The following is an 11500-nucleotide window of genomic DNA, read 5'->3' on the forward strand; positions in this document are numbered from 1 at the left end:
GCAAAGCTGAAGGGTCAGAATTTCACATGGAAGAAATGCACAAAGTGTGGAATTTAGATCCCCCAGATGCAAGAAAGACTTCAAGCAGTTTCTTCATAAATACATAAAATAAAATAAGGACTTTGGCCTTTGCATGGTGAGATCTGTATAATCATTAACTCTTTGTCTCAGAGGAGCAGTTTTGATTTCAGACAATCCAGTAGGAAGGTCTACTGTGAGCAGAAATTAAATAATTGAGCCCAATATCCAGCAGGAGTAGTGAGAACCAGATAAACGGTTTTCTAGTGTCAGATGTCCCAAGTAAGATTTTGTAGATCCAGATACATGTTATGATCTTGATGACTGCTCAGTTTCACCTTCAGTCCTCCAGAGCTTTAAAGATTCTCAGAACCAAAATGTGTGGGGTATGCAATTTTTATTTCTTTTTACTTGTGGAATAAACCTAAGACATGCTCACTTTCATGGAGTGCCTTTGCCTGGATGAGTGTGACATGACATCAGGAATGCAAACCCTGGGTGTGCTTCAGGCAGCAGAACCAAGGTGAGTTGCACAAAGAGAAAATTGGAGTGGTGGGACAAGGGGAGAACACCCTGAGCTTTTGGCAGGAAAAAGGACTGGTGCTGTGAGTGGAAAGGGCATTGGGGAGAGAGGCTGTGTTTGGTTCTCAATGCATGATACTCCCTGTGCTGGGACAAAAGAGTAAGGAAGGGTGTGGGTACCAGCTGTCTGCCCAGGCCTTTTGAGTCAGAGGGGAGAGAGATGCTCTGTGGAAAGGAAGGAGAAACATGGGGATGGCGTGTGAACAGGAGAAATAAGATGAGGTAGGATCAAGGATATTTAGGAGGCTGAGTTCGTAATCAGCCCCTGGCTACAATAAGCTGTTATGAGAGACTCCTAGTGCACATGAGAGGGCATGTGGGAAGCTAGTGCAGACCAAATCACCACAGTTGTTTCATAAAAGCATGTCCTGTAGAGCACAGAATGAAATTGAAGCCCATCTTTCTCTTCTCTTTATCTATGTCCTCTGGGCTTTTTTACCAGAAAGCAGCTTCTCAGGTTTAGGTTGGATAGTATGTTAAAGGACATAAATGGTTCTTTAACACTAGATATGATTTTAGGCAGTATAATAGCTAGAGGAAGAACAATTTATAGCACAAAGGTCGTTAGTGTTCATTTCTTTATTGACTATAAAGGGAGACTAGAATCACAAGTGTTGACAGAGTCCCACCCTAAGCAAACAACATGCTCTATGAACTTTTACTCTGTTCATGCTGTTCAGCACCGCATCTGTTTAGCTGCATGGATAACAGTAATAACATTTTATTGTTTTGGCTGACAGCAGCAGAGAAAACACTGGTTCCTTTCAAAATCATCCCCGCATTGCTGAAGGTTTAGTCACTTGCTTGTCAAGGGCTGGTACAGGCAGGTAGGCAAACTGGAAAACCTAGTATTGCACAACTGAGAGTCAGAGCTCTCATAGCTATGCAAATACTTCCTCTGCCTTCCCTTTCTCTGCAGCTAGAGCAGCTGACTTTATTTGTTCTTCCAAGGAATTCCCCTAATTTAACAGTATTTTGAGACCTCTCCTGTGAACACTATCCCCACTCTTCCTGTTTCCAGCCTCGTGTCTGAGCTACCACTGACCATAATAGCAGCTGAAACAAGAAGGAAATGAGCTGGCTCCATGCTCACTTCAGAGACAGAGGTTCTCGCAGAGGACCCTCTTCTGAGACAGAAGCAATGAAAAGGCAGAGTTCTGCTCAGGAGCAAGAGATTATTGAATTACGGGAACATAATGTGGAGGAAAGTGAGACTGATCGTGACAAGCCTCTAAATGCTCAAACGAGAAAGGTAGGAATTTCATTTGGTCATTTAATCCTTCCTGTGGTGGAAATAGTACACAGCAAGAGAAATGATACTTGAAGGAACATTTTGTAGAAATTATTTAATTTCCTGTTTGAAGTAGAGGGAAAGAGGCTAAAAAAATGTTAAAGGTAATTATTTTTCCTTATCAATGAAATGTTCTGAGAGTGGGATTTTAAGCATTAATTTAGGAAGTGAAACTGTAATTGGTTCTCCTTTTGCTTTCTCTTCTAATGTGCTATCCGTGGGACTGGGCTCAAAACCAGAAAAGAGAAAAGTTGAAATAAGTTTTAAAGCCAGGCTTTCTTTCAGTAGAAGTCAACCAGGAAACAGTGCTACCAAACAAAAATAAGATGTCCTCGAACAGAGCATGCTGGATTATCTCTGAGTAATTTTCAGTTGCTAACCATTATGAATTTGTATTAACAGAATGCTCCAGACCCTCAGCTAAGATCAGCACATGAATCCTAAGGGACGTAGCTCCTAGTCCCTATTTTAAAGCTACAGAACAGACTAATTCTGGCAGAAGAATAACATATTCACACGTGACTGCTGTAGTATGTAGTGAATTACACTACATACTGCAGGAGTATTTGTGGTGGTGGGAAGATGTTTCCTGCTTTTCTGTGGGCACGGCTGACTGCCGGGAGCTGTCTGCCTGAGGCACCGCCCGTCCCTTCCCGCTCCTGTGACTTCACTGCTGCCTTGGGAGAGCCCCGCTATTCACACCTCTGGGGCTCATTTATTCCGCTGACTAGGCAAAACCCCGCTCTGTTCTCTTGTGTCAGGGGTCAAGTTACTTCTCCCGTGGTCTGGAAAGCTGAATCAGCTCGCTGCAGGGCTAGACACATTCCAGGAGGTGCAAAGAGGAGCAGCAGAGGGGGGAGGAGAGCCGGGGATCAGCTAAGTCTGCTGGACTATCTCGAGAAACCTTACCCTTGGGCTTATCCTTTCCAAAGCTGAGTTTTCATTTGAGCTCTCTTTATGCTGATTATAGCCAGTGGCTTCCCGCCCTATACAGATTACTGGAAGTTACAATGCTCTGCTTTCTGCTTAGCTGGCAGGTTAATCAGAGCTCTCCTGCCCACCAGGGAGAGAATTTCTCGGCTGTTGTTGCTTCCCCCTGGCCTATTGGCAAAGTTCGGAAGATGTTGGACTAGTTGTGGAACTGAATGCTTTCTTGGGATCAAGCCAGTTTGCTATGTATGATTAAGAGTTGTGTTTTGTGATAGCCTAAACATGTGGTGGTGTGGTATTAACATGCCCTCTGAACAGAGAGAGACATAATTCTCTCTCTCAGGTGTTTTCCTGGAGAAGCACAGAGGGAAAACAGTTTTTATCTCTGCTTGCTGCTCCTGGTGTTTTGCACATGTGAAATGTGTTGGGAAGGTTGTTTACTTGAAGGAATTTGGTAACTGGATTCTGGCGGAGATTGTTTATGTTAATTAGCTTATCGGATCCAAGCTGTGTGGACTGTCAGTCTGCAGACAGTCATGAGTTGTTAGTTAGTGGTAAGTATTCTTTAGTATTCTTTGTAGTATAGTTATAATATAATATAATATAATATAATATAATATAATATAATATAATATAATATAATATAATATAATTTTAATAAAGCAAGTGTTCAGCATTCCGAAGTTTTGGAATGCTTTGGAAAGCAGATGCAAATAATTTCTCTTTGTCAGGGGTCCTGATTTTACTATATGGTGGCTCAGTCAAAACTTGGACTTGACAGCTGCCTGTCTCAACTGATGAGGCTATGGCTGATTTCATAGTTGCACTCTAGGCAGTAGTTACTGGCTTTTAAAATTTTTTAAAATACAAAACTATATGCTAATGTTAAGTATTAAATTGAAATTCATACCTCTATAAAATATATATATATGTTTCTATAAAATATTTTAAAAATCAAATAACAAAAAAAGTAAATGAGATGACAGTTGAAAGCGTGCTGTCAACAAAACCATACTCAATGTTTGCCTTTCATGCTCCAGCAGAGCAAAGTTCTGTGTGCAGAGGTGTCTACAGAGAGTGTTTTCCTTTTTCTGCCTCTGTTCCTGAAGGAATCTCTCTTGTAAGTGTTTTCTCTGTGTGTCTGTTTTCTCTCCCTGTTCCCCTGCCACCACATAGAAGCTTTTAGCCAGCTGCTCAATTCAGTTAAATTCAGTGAAAGCCTCCCTGTTATTCTGTGTTCTTAGAAAGTTCAAAAAGTAAAGGAAGGAAACCTGGATTATTGCCTCCAGCAGCAGCTGGTTTCTGCCAGTCTGCATGTGTGTGTCCCAGACAACTTACAGCACGTGCTTTTCCTTACCTGGTAGTGATGACAGAAAAGACATAGAGTTTATTACTACCATTATGGTGGATGGAGAGGAAGAGAGAGGAGTAATTAAAAAGACAGCATGGTCTGCTTATGAATTCAAGCCTTGCTTCAGTCCTCTGATTCTTCTGGCTGTGGAACAAAACAGATGAAGTTATCTGTTTTGCCATCCATCACCTAAGCTTACTCCTTCCCCCCCCGCCTTTTTTTTTTTTTTTTAATACTTATCCTGTGAATTAACTCATTAAAAGACTAATTTCTGTCGTGGTTTTCAGTCTTATAAAAATTAAATAACAGGCAAGGTATTGTCCTTTCTCTCCCATATGAATGTACATACCTGCACAATTGCTTTGAGTGAAGTTTTCTTTTGACCTCATAGAGCAGGTGAGATTTGCATTAAACTCTCTGTTAAATACACTCAATAGCCTTCAAGTTTCCAATCTTCTGAAAAAAAATAAGTCAACTATAAAATTCTCAATTATTTTACAGAGGGTTTAACGCAATAGTATCTATTGAATAGCACTGCCTTTGCATTGGATGCTGGCATCCAGAAGTTATGCAGGTTGACATCATCAATGCTGCAGAGGTGAATGATTTTGGAAGTACCTCCAGAGACACTTTTTAGTTGGGAGAGATGAAAAACATTAAAAAGAGAGCTTGTGGAATATGCAAATTTAATTCACGTAGTTAAAAAAACCAAATGTGGAGCCAAGAAATCACCTTTGCAGTACTTTAACTTTATGGGCCATTCAGGAGTTGGAACTTCTGTGCAAAGGGGAATGATCTCTCTCAAGTGAATGTCCTTTACCTTCTCTAGGTCTGCATTTTCTCCTGCAGCAGTAGTCAAGGCTTGGCACCCCTGATGCAGGGCATTGCTTACCAATGAGGTTCTCCCATCTATGTGGGGGTTTTGTTTCTAAGTGTGACAGCCAAGACATTTTTCAATATTTTTTTCCTGCCTTATTTGATTAATCAATATGCCCTTCTCTTTTATACCTAGGAGAGAGATGGCTGGAAATCATGCAGGAATGTAGTTTTCTGGAAGTGTAAACTATGGATGGTTATATTTACAATATTTCTAGTCATCTTCCTGGTCATTCTCATCAGCCTAATTCTTTATTCTAGTAAGTATCTCACTCTTGGCTACAGTAATACAAACATGCAATATGTACACTCTAATAGAACACAAATGCAACAATAACATCCTTTAATGTCCTTTAGTAAACTGCTGAAGGAACTGGGATACTGACTGCAGAGGGTGGTATTGTAGTTCAGTAGTTCTTGTGAATGCTTTTATCTTAGCAGGCAGCAAGCAAATGGTATCCTGATCTGGTGGAAATTCAAGTTTGTAGCTAAGTGAGGAAATATCACAGCCAGAGATTTGGATATGAGGATAGAAATTGTGTTTGTAATGTTGGAACAAGTGCCATGGATGACTTAGGTCCCATGGAGTCATTGCCTGTCAGACTCCCAGAGCAGATGACTTTTGCTAATGGAGGTTGGTGGTTGACTTCCAGGTGCTGTCACTTTTTTCAGGTGACTGCACTTTCTTTCTGTCTTTCCCAGTCAGTCCTTACCTAAGAAATCTATGAGAAAGCCAAGAGGGTTGTTTCTCAATACTTCAGCTATCTGAAACTTTTTTCTCCCCTTTCTATCTCCTTTTAATTATTAGATGTTTACACAGATGAGGATGACTACTGGGATCCTGATGAATTACTAAGCAATGGAAATTTTCACAATTTTTCAGGAACACTGGAGTTAATGTGTGGTCTCCCACACTTCTCCTCCGAGGACATTACTAAGAGGGTAAGTGTTTATGTAATTCTTGGCAAAGTTGATTCTGCTTCAGTGTTTTGCCTTTTAAGTTTCTGTTTCCCTGCGTAGCAACTCAGTCATTTGCAAGTCCACAAATAAAATTGTGTTGTACTTTTTAAAGTCACAATCTAGAAAAAAAATTAATTGTCTGCTTTTAAGCACAATAAAGGATGGACTTTTTCCCCATAAATTTGACCATTTGTAAAGACATTGTCTTCACCTTTTTCATAGAATCATTGAATAATTTAGGAGAGGCCTGGGAAAGTCATCTAAGCATAATATGGGCTAAACATCCTACGTGCTGCATTCTCTTATGAGTACATGATTACAGTCTGAGTTTATAGCTGTGATTTCTGCTGAGCCAGCACAGCTCTGAGTTACAGCTGAAATATGCTCAGCATACATGGCAGTTATCATTTGGACATGGTGGGAAGGCAGTCTCAAGACAGAGACCCTCTCCCCCACAAAGTAAGAGTTAGAAGGGCCTTTTGGTACTAATTAGACCCCAAACCTAACAGCATTAGTTGCACAGAGCAACATGAGCACACGCTCTTAGTTCACCTTGAATGCCCCCATTGTGTTAAGGTGACATAGCAATCACTCAAATGTACAATTAATTTGTCTGTCAAATTTACATAACTCTCTACCTTTTTCCAGGGCAGATATTTGCTGCTATTTGACCTTCAGCACCTGTTTTTATGCTCCTTAAAGCACTTTGTAAGAATGATTTGCTGTGCTTTTTTTTTTCTTTGTGAGGGCAAAAAAGAGATTGAATAGAAGAAACATTTTTTTTCTCTCTCTCTGTCAGCTAACAAAGGTGTACAGCTCATCTCCAGCTTTAGGACGTTACTTTAGGTCAGCTCAGGTGATTTCTTTCAGGTAAGCAATTTCTGTCCCCAAAGTTATCTGAAAATTACAGGCTTCTGATGAGACTTTACATATGCTAATGTACAATATTTAAATCTCTGAAAAATAGGGTTGTTTGGGGAAAATTATGTGTATAGGCAGTGAAAACTTGTCAAAGGATCATCTGGTGTAAGTGGTAAATGCTGCTAAAATTACATAACAACAGGAACATATTGTTGCTGTGTAGTATCATCTCTTGTTGAAAGTGAAGGGAGACGACCCATCTTTGTTGATCAGCATCGACTCAGATTTATTGATCAAATCAGTCATCTTTTATAATAGTGTTAATTAACTTCATGCATATTGCAAAATCTGAGCTCACGATAGGTTACAGAGAAAACTCTAACCCCTCCTTTTGTTTACAATACCTGTGGTTGTTTATTGAAACCAAAATTAGTGTTCTCACTGTGATATGAAAAGTTCTCAAAACCTTCATATCTGTTCCCAGAGCAGCCAAGGACTGTTATGAGAAGACTGTCTGAGAATCCTGCTGTTTATAAAAAAGGTGCCTGAGAACCTAGTTATTTACAAAATCAAGCCTGGAAACTGCTGCTTTACAGCTGCCTTTTACTTTCCCATCAGCTGTATACCTTCATGGCCTCTTTCTTTAAGCCATGCTTGAACCAGGCTCTCCACAATCTCTGTTATCTTTGGTTCCATTTGCAGCCCTTAATAAACATGTTTAAAGATATTTATTAAAAGAAAAATTAATTGCTGGAAACGCTTCAGATTGATGTAGTTTAAATAATCTTAAATATATAAAATAGGGTTCATAGAAAGGAGAGAATAATTTTGTTCCCAAAAGATGTAAAGGCAAGAGGAATATACATGTCTCCTGTCATGGTGAGATAGCAGGAAGGCAAGGGAAGACAGAGAGCTTTCCCAAGGACTTCTGAAAAAGAACTCTTACAAAAGAAATCAGAAAGATGGGACAAAATCAAGGGAAGTAGTTTTGCAAAGTCACAGTTCTTTTGAGATAGCAATGACAAAGGAATAGCCATGTTGCAATGTGGCAAGTGGCAGTCGCAAAGGCACTTTGCTCCCTTGAGGAATATGCTCCCTTGCCCTGCCAGCCTTGGGCATGCCAGCTTTGTTCAACTGTGAACTGTAGCTCCTTAGCCTTATGGGTACTAACTATGATTTAGACCATCAAGTACAAAGCTGTAGTTCTACACATATATTGATTAGATAATAACTCTCTCTGCCTCTTTGATGCCTCTCTCTTGCTCTCTCCCTCTCTTTCTTTCCTTTTATTTTCCCCCATTCAAGTACTTTTTGAAAATGTTTTGAATTCTGTAAGTATAGAAGATAGCTGTTGAATTGTAGTCAGTTTTGGTAGACCACAAAAAATGAAATCTCCACAGATGGTCTCCAGTTCACTGGTTTGTGTAATACACTCCAGAGCTGAGTTGGGAGCACAGCTGCGTGGTCCCAGATACTGCTAGCACGAAAATAAACATTCCTACAGGTTTCTAGTGAAACTATGCACAGGATATTGCAACACTTCTTATAAGTAGCTTCTTGTGAAGCACCAGTACTGAAAACTGCATCCCATCAGAACACGTGTCCATTTGCCCCTCATGGTTTTGAAAACGTCTCTGGCTGGCTTCGAGTACATACCCAGTTTCAAGAGCTGTTCTGAGAAGGGAGGCAGAAACTGGCATCTTTGGCAGTTTTCTTTCTTGGGAAAATGTTTTTTAATAAAAATCCATCCCAACATTGATACAAAAAGTCAGTCTTTCAAAAAAAAGAAAAGATGCTGTTGACACTTGAAGACATTCATCCTTGGCTTTGTTTTTCAGTAATGAAAGCTCCACCATAATTTATCAGCTAGTGTTTTCTGTACCACCATCAACAGAGGGATTTATGGAAAACCGTATGAACCCAGATTTTATAAGGAATATTTTACATCAGTATATTTATGATGAAGATACTCTTAATCCTGGGACATCTGAATGTGACAGGTTAAAGCTCAACCTGACTTCTCTCACATGTAAGTGCTGTACCTTAGAGAAACTGTTTCTTTACAGAGAGCAGAAGTATTAATGTGAAAGGAGGGAAATATTTCTAGAAAGATATTGAGATTCATTAGTATATATGATTTGCATAACAGTATTAAGGATATTTTAAAATAGCTTTCAATAGAAAGTCTTGATATGCTTAACTTAAAACCTGGGACTCACTGTTTGGTCCTCTGATGAGAAAGGGAATAGTGATGAGACTTGTTAGCTGTGGACTCCAACCAAACTTTTCTGATCTAATATTGCATTTTATCTGTACAGAAAAATTCTCCTTGTATGTATGTGTATACCATAATGGGGAGACAAACAATTAAGAATATTTCTCCTTATTGTACATTTGGTTTTGAATGCTAACAAAACAAATTTAATCCAAGGGATGAAAAAGAATCCTGATTTTTGTCTTTGTGTAGTTTTTTTGAAAATTTATTATGTACAGAAATACCTTTAAAGGAAACAAATGTTCATTCTTCCAGGTTTTCTAGATGATGACTACCAGCGACTAGGTAGGGATCCCAATGCATTTATATTTGTCCTGATAGAAATGCCCATATAAAAGTCCCATGAGCTTTGAAGCTATGCTAAATGCATGGAACTGCCTCCCCCAGTGCCAATTTACTGAGTCACACCTGTGTGCTTTTAGAATATTCCTAGGCTAACAATTCGGCATTGCAGTGTAGGTAAGTAAGGTTTGCAATTAACTCATATTGGTTTTTCTTGGGATTGTTACCAAGGGACAAGAGATCAACAGATCATCAGTTCCAATTTTAGAAGAATTTTATTCCTTATATATTGACAGGATTCTTAGGAAAAGAGTGTAAAAGAGGACAGGAAAGAATATGTTGAAATAACTGTTTAAAGTTTCGTTTAAATGAAAGTATTTCTCTTTAACTTTCAGAGAAATTATGGAAAGATTCTTCATCTTCATCACTACCTAGAGGAGATGCGATTCCCTATCTACAAGTAATCCCAGGGCAGGGAACTATTCATTAGGTAGAAATGCTTCTAAAATTGTTGTCCTGTAAATACTGCCTGTGGTGCAATACTGTAAATGGAAAATGTGGTATATATATGACAGTGTTGTATTGCTATAGAACCACTACCTCCTTCTTCTATGTCTCAGTAATCCATTTCACCCTTGAGAAAATCATGTATTTGATGCATGCTCTGTTGACTTTGAAAGCTCTGCTTTCTCTTGCCTTATGATTAAATCTGAATGTTCTGCATGAGCTTTGAAAGCAGTCTTGCACATGGCTCCTTTCTTTTTCTCTTGGCTTATGGAAAATTATCTGTACAGCTTCATCTTCAATGCTCACTTCCACTCAAATTCATATATGTTATTTTTTTCTCTCCGAACTTCATATGGCACATTTATTTGTTGGTCTTTCCTTGTAAAAACCTATATATATATATATATATATATATATGTGTGTGTGTGTATGTATGTATTTGTATTCTTTAATTACCTGCAATTACCTGCTAGGCCTTTGCACTAGCTTCTTAAGAATGCTTTAGCTCTCATAATTTTCTTATTCTTCCTACAGCCTCCTTGGATAAGGTGCTCTTTGCTCTATTTTTCTCTTCTTCAATGTGAAATACAAAAGAAGAAAGCAACAGCATGAAGAGACATGTCTTGTTCACTAATGCAGCTGAATGTCACAGGAATATTTTAAGGGTTGAATTAGCAGTGTGCTTTTACAGTTAGTTATTGCTACTAGTGAATAGACAGATATTTGACCTGTTTTTGTAAATCTGAAGACTAGTCTATATCCTTAATTATAGTTCCTGCCTAGCACTGGGATAAAAATGCACAGATGTAAGGTATTTGCCTTAATAAGGCAGTAAATAGTAGTTCTTGTTGATGAGAGACCAGAGGAGATGAATCAGTGCCAAGAAGATGGTGCTGGAGCAGAAGACATAGGCCAGAGTGGCACAAAAGCTACAGGCGGTGACTGGCTATAACATAAAAATTAAGCATTACCTTTATGCAGAATGGAACATATTCACTACCATGTGAGTGAACTACATCTTGTCATTTATTTATAGTCTTATAAATGTTAGTACTGTTGGATAGAACTTTTATTTTAAAAGCATTTTGTACTGTTAGAAATGTAATGAAAAATTTTTCTTCTCTTTCTAATATTACTAGTTTATTTAGGAGTAATCTGATTATATTATTGTGCATTAAATTATTTATTTTTTACTCTCAAAGTGACTGTTTTCATTCTGCAGCAGCTCTAGTCTTTCAACTGTGTGAGTTGGAAAATAGTCGTCAGAATTCTAAATGCTGTGCTCTATGAACCATGTCTGGCAGAAGTATATGCTCAAACTCATAGTTGTTGTTGTTGCATGCATTTAAATTGAGCTTGGGAAACATTCTGGATCAAATTAGTAGTTTGCACGACTCTTATATTTGCAGCTCATTCTGATTCTCTCTTGCTTTGTAAAAGATAGGAACTATAATTTCTCTTGCTGTAATAATCTGTGCAGCATACATGTAGAAGAGAGATGCCTTTTGATTCTTATGCTGGGGAAGGATAAACATCATGGTTTATATGGCTTGTCCCAAAAGCAGCA

General features: G+C 38.7%; 1 protein-coding gene across 2 annotated transcripts; it reads left to right on the plus strand.

The window, feature by feature from the left end:
* The first annotated feature begins 1612 nt into the window (after positions 1 to 1612).
* Positions 1613 to 11097, plus strand: C2H3orf52 (chromosome 2 C3orf52 homolog). 2 transcript variants are annotated; one of them, XM_058800271.1, is made up of 6 exons: positions 1613 to 1852; positions 5185 to 5308; positions 5857 to 5990; positions 6808 to 6878; positions 8708 to 8898; positions 9822 to 11097. In XM_058800271.1, coding segments are annotated over exons 1-6 (702 nt in total). In that variant the 5' UTR covers positions 1613 to 1672; the 3' UTR covers positions 9824 to 11097. The 2 variants fall into 2 exon arrangements, with proteins under 2 accessions (XP_058656254.1, XP_058656255.1); XM_058800272.1 differs by having other exon boundaries at positions 5932 to 5990.
* Positions 11098 to 11500: the final 403 nt, after the last annotated feature.

Source organism: Ammospiza caudacuta, chromosome 2 (assembly GCF_027887145.1).
Source record: "Ammospiza caudacuta isolate bAmmCau1 chromosome 2, bAmmCau1.pri, whole genome shotgun sequence".
Classification (NCBI taxonomy): domain Eukaryota; kingdom Metazoa; phylum Chordata; class Aves; order Passeriformes; family Passerellidae; genus Ammospiza; species Ammospiza caudacuta.

Bases quoted from the DNA above. Each gene is read 5' to 3' on its own strand.
- C2H3orf52 (XM_058800271.1), top strand. From the start codon at position 1,673: ATGAGCTGGCTCCATGCTCACTTCAGAGACAGAGGTTCTCGCAGAGGA. The intron at 1,853-5,184 runs GTAGGAATTTCA...TTTTATACCTAG, and splicing joins TAAATGCTCAAACGAGAAAG to GAGAGAGATGGCTGGAAATC. The intron at 5,991-6,807 runs GTAAGTGTTTAT...TCTCTCTGTCAG, and splicing joins CCGAGGACATTACTAAGAGG to CTAACAAAGGTGTACAGCTC.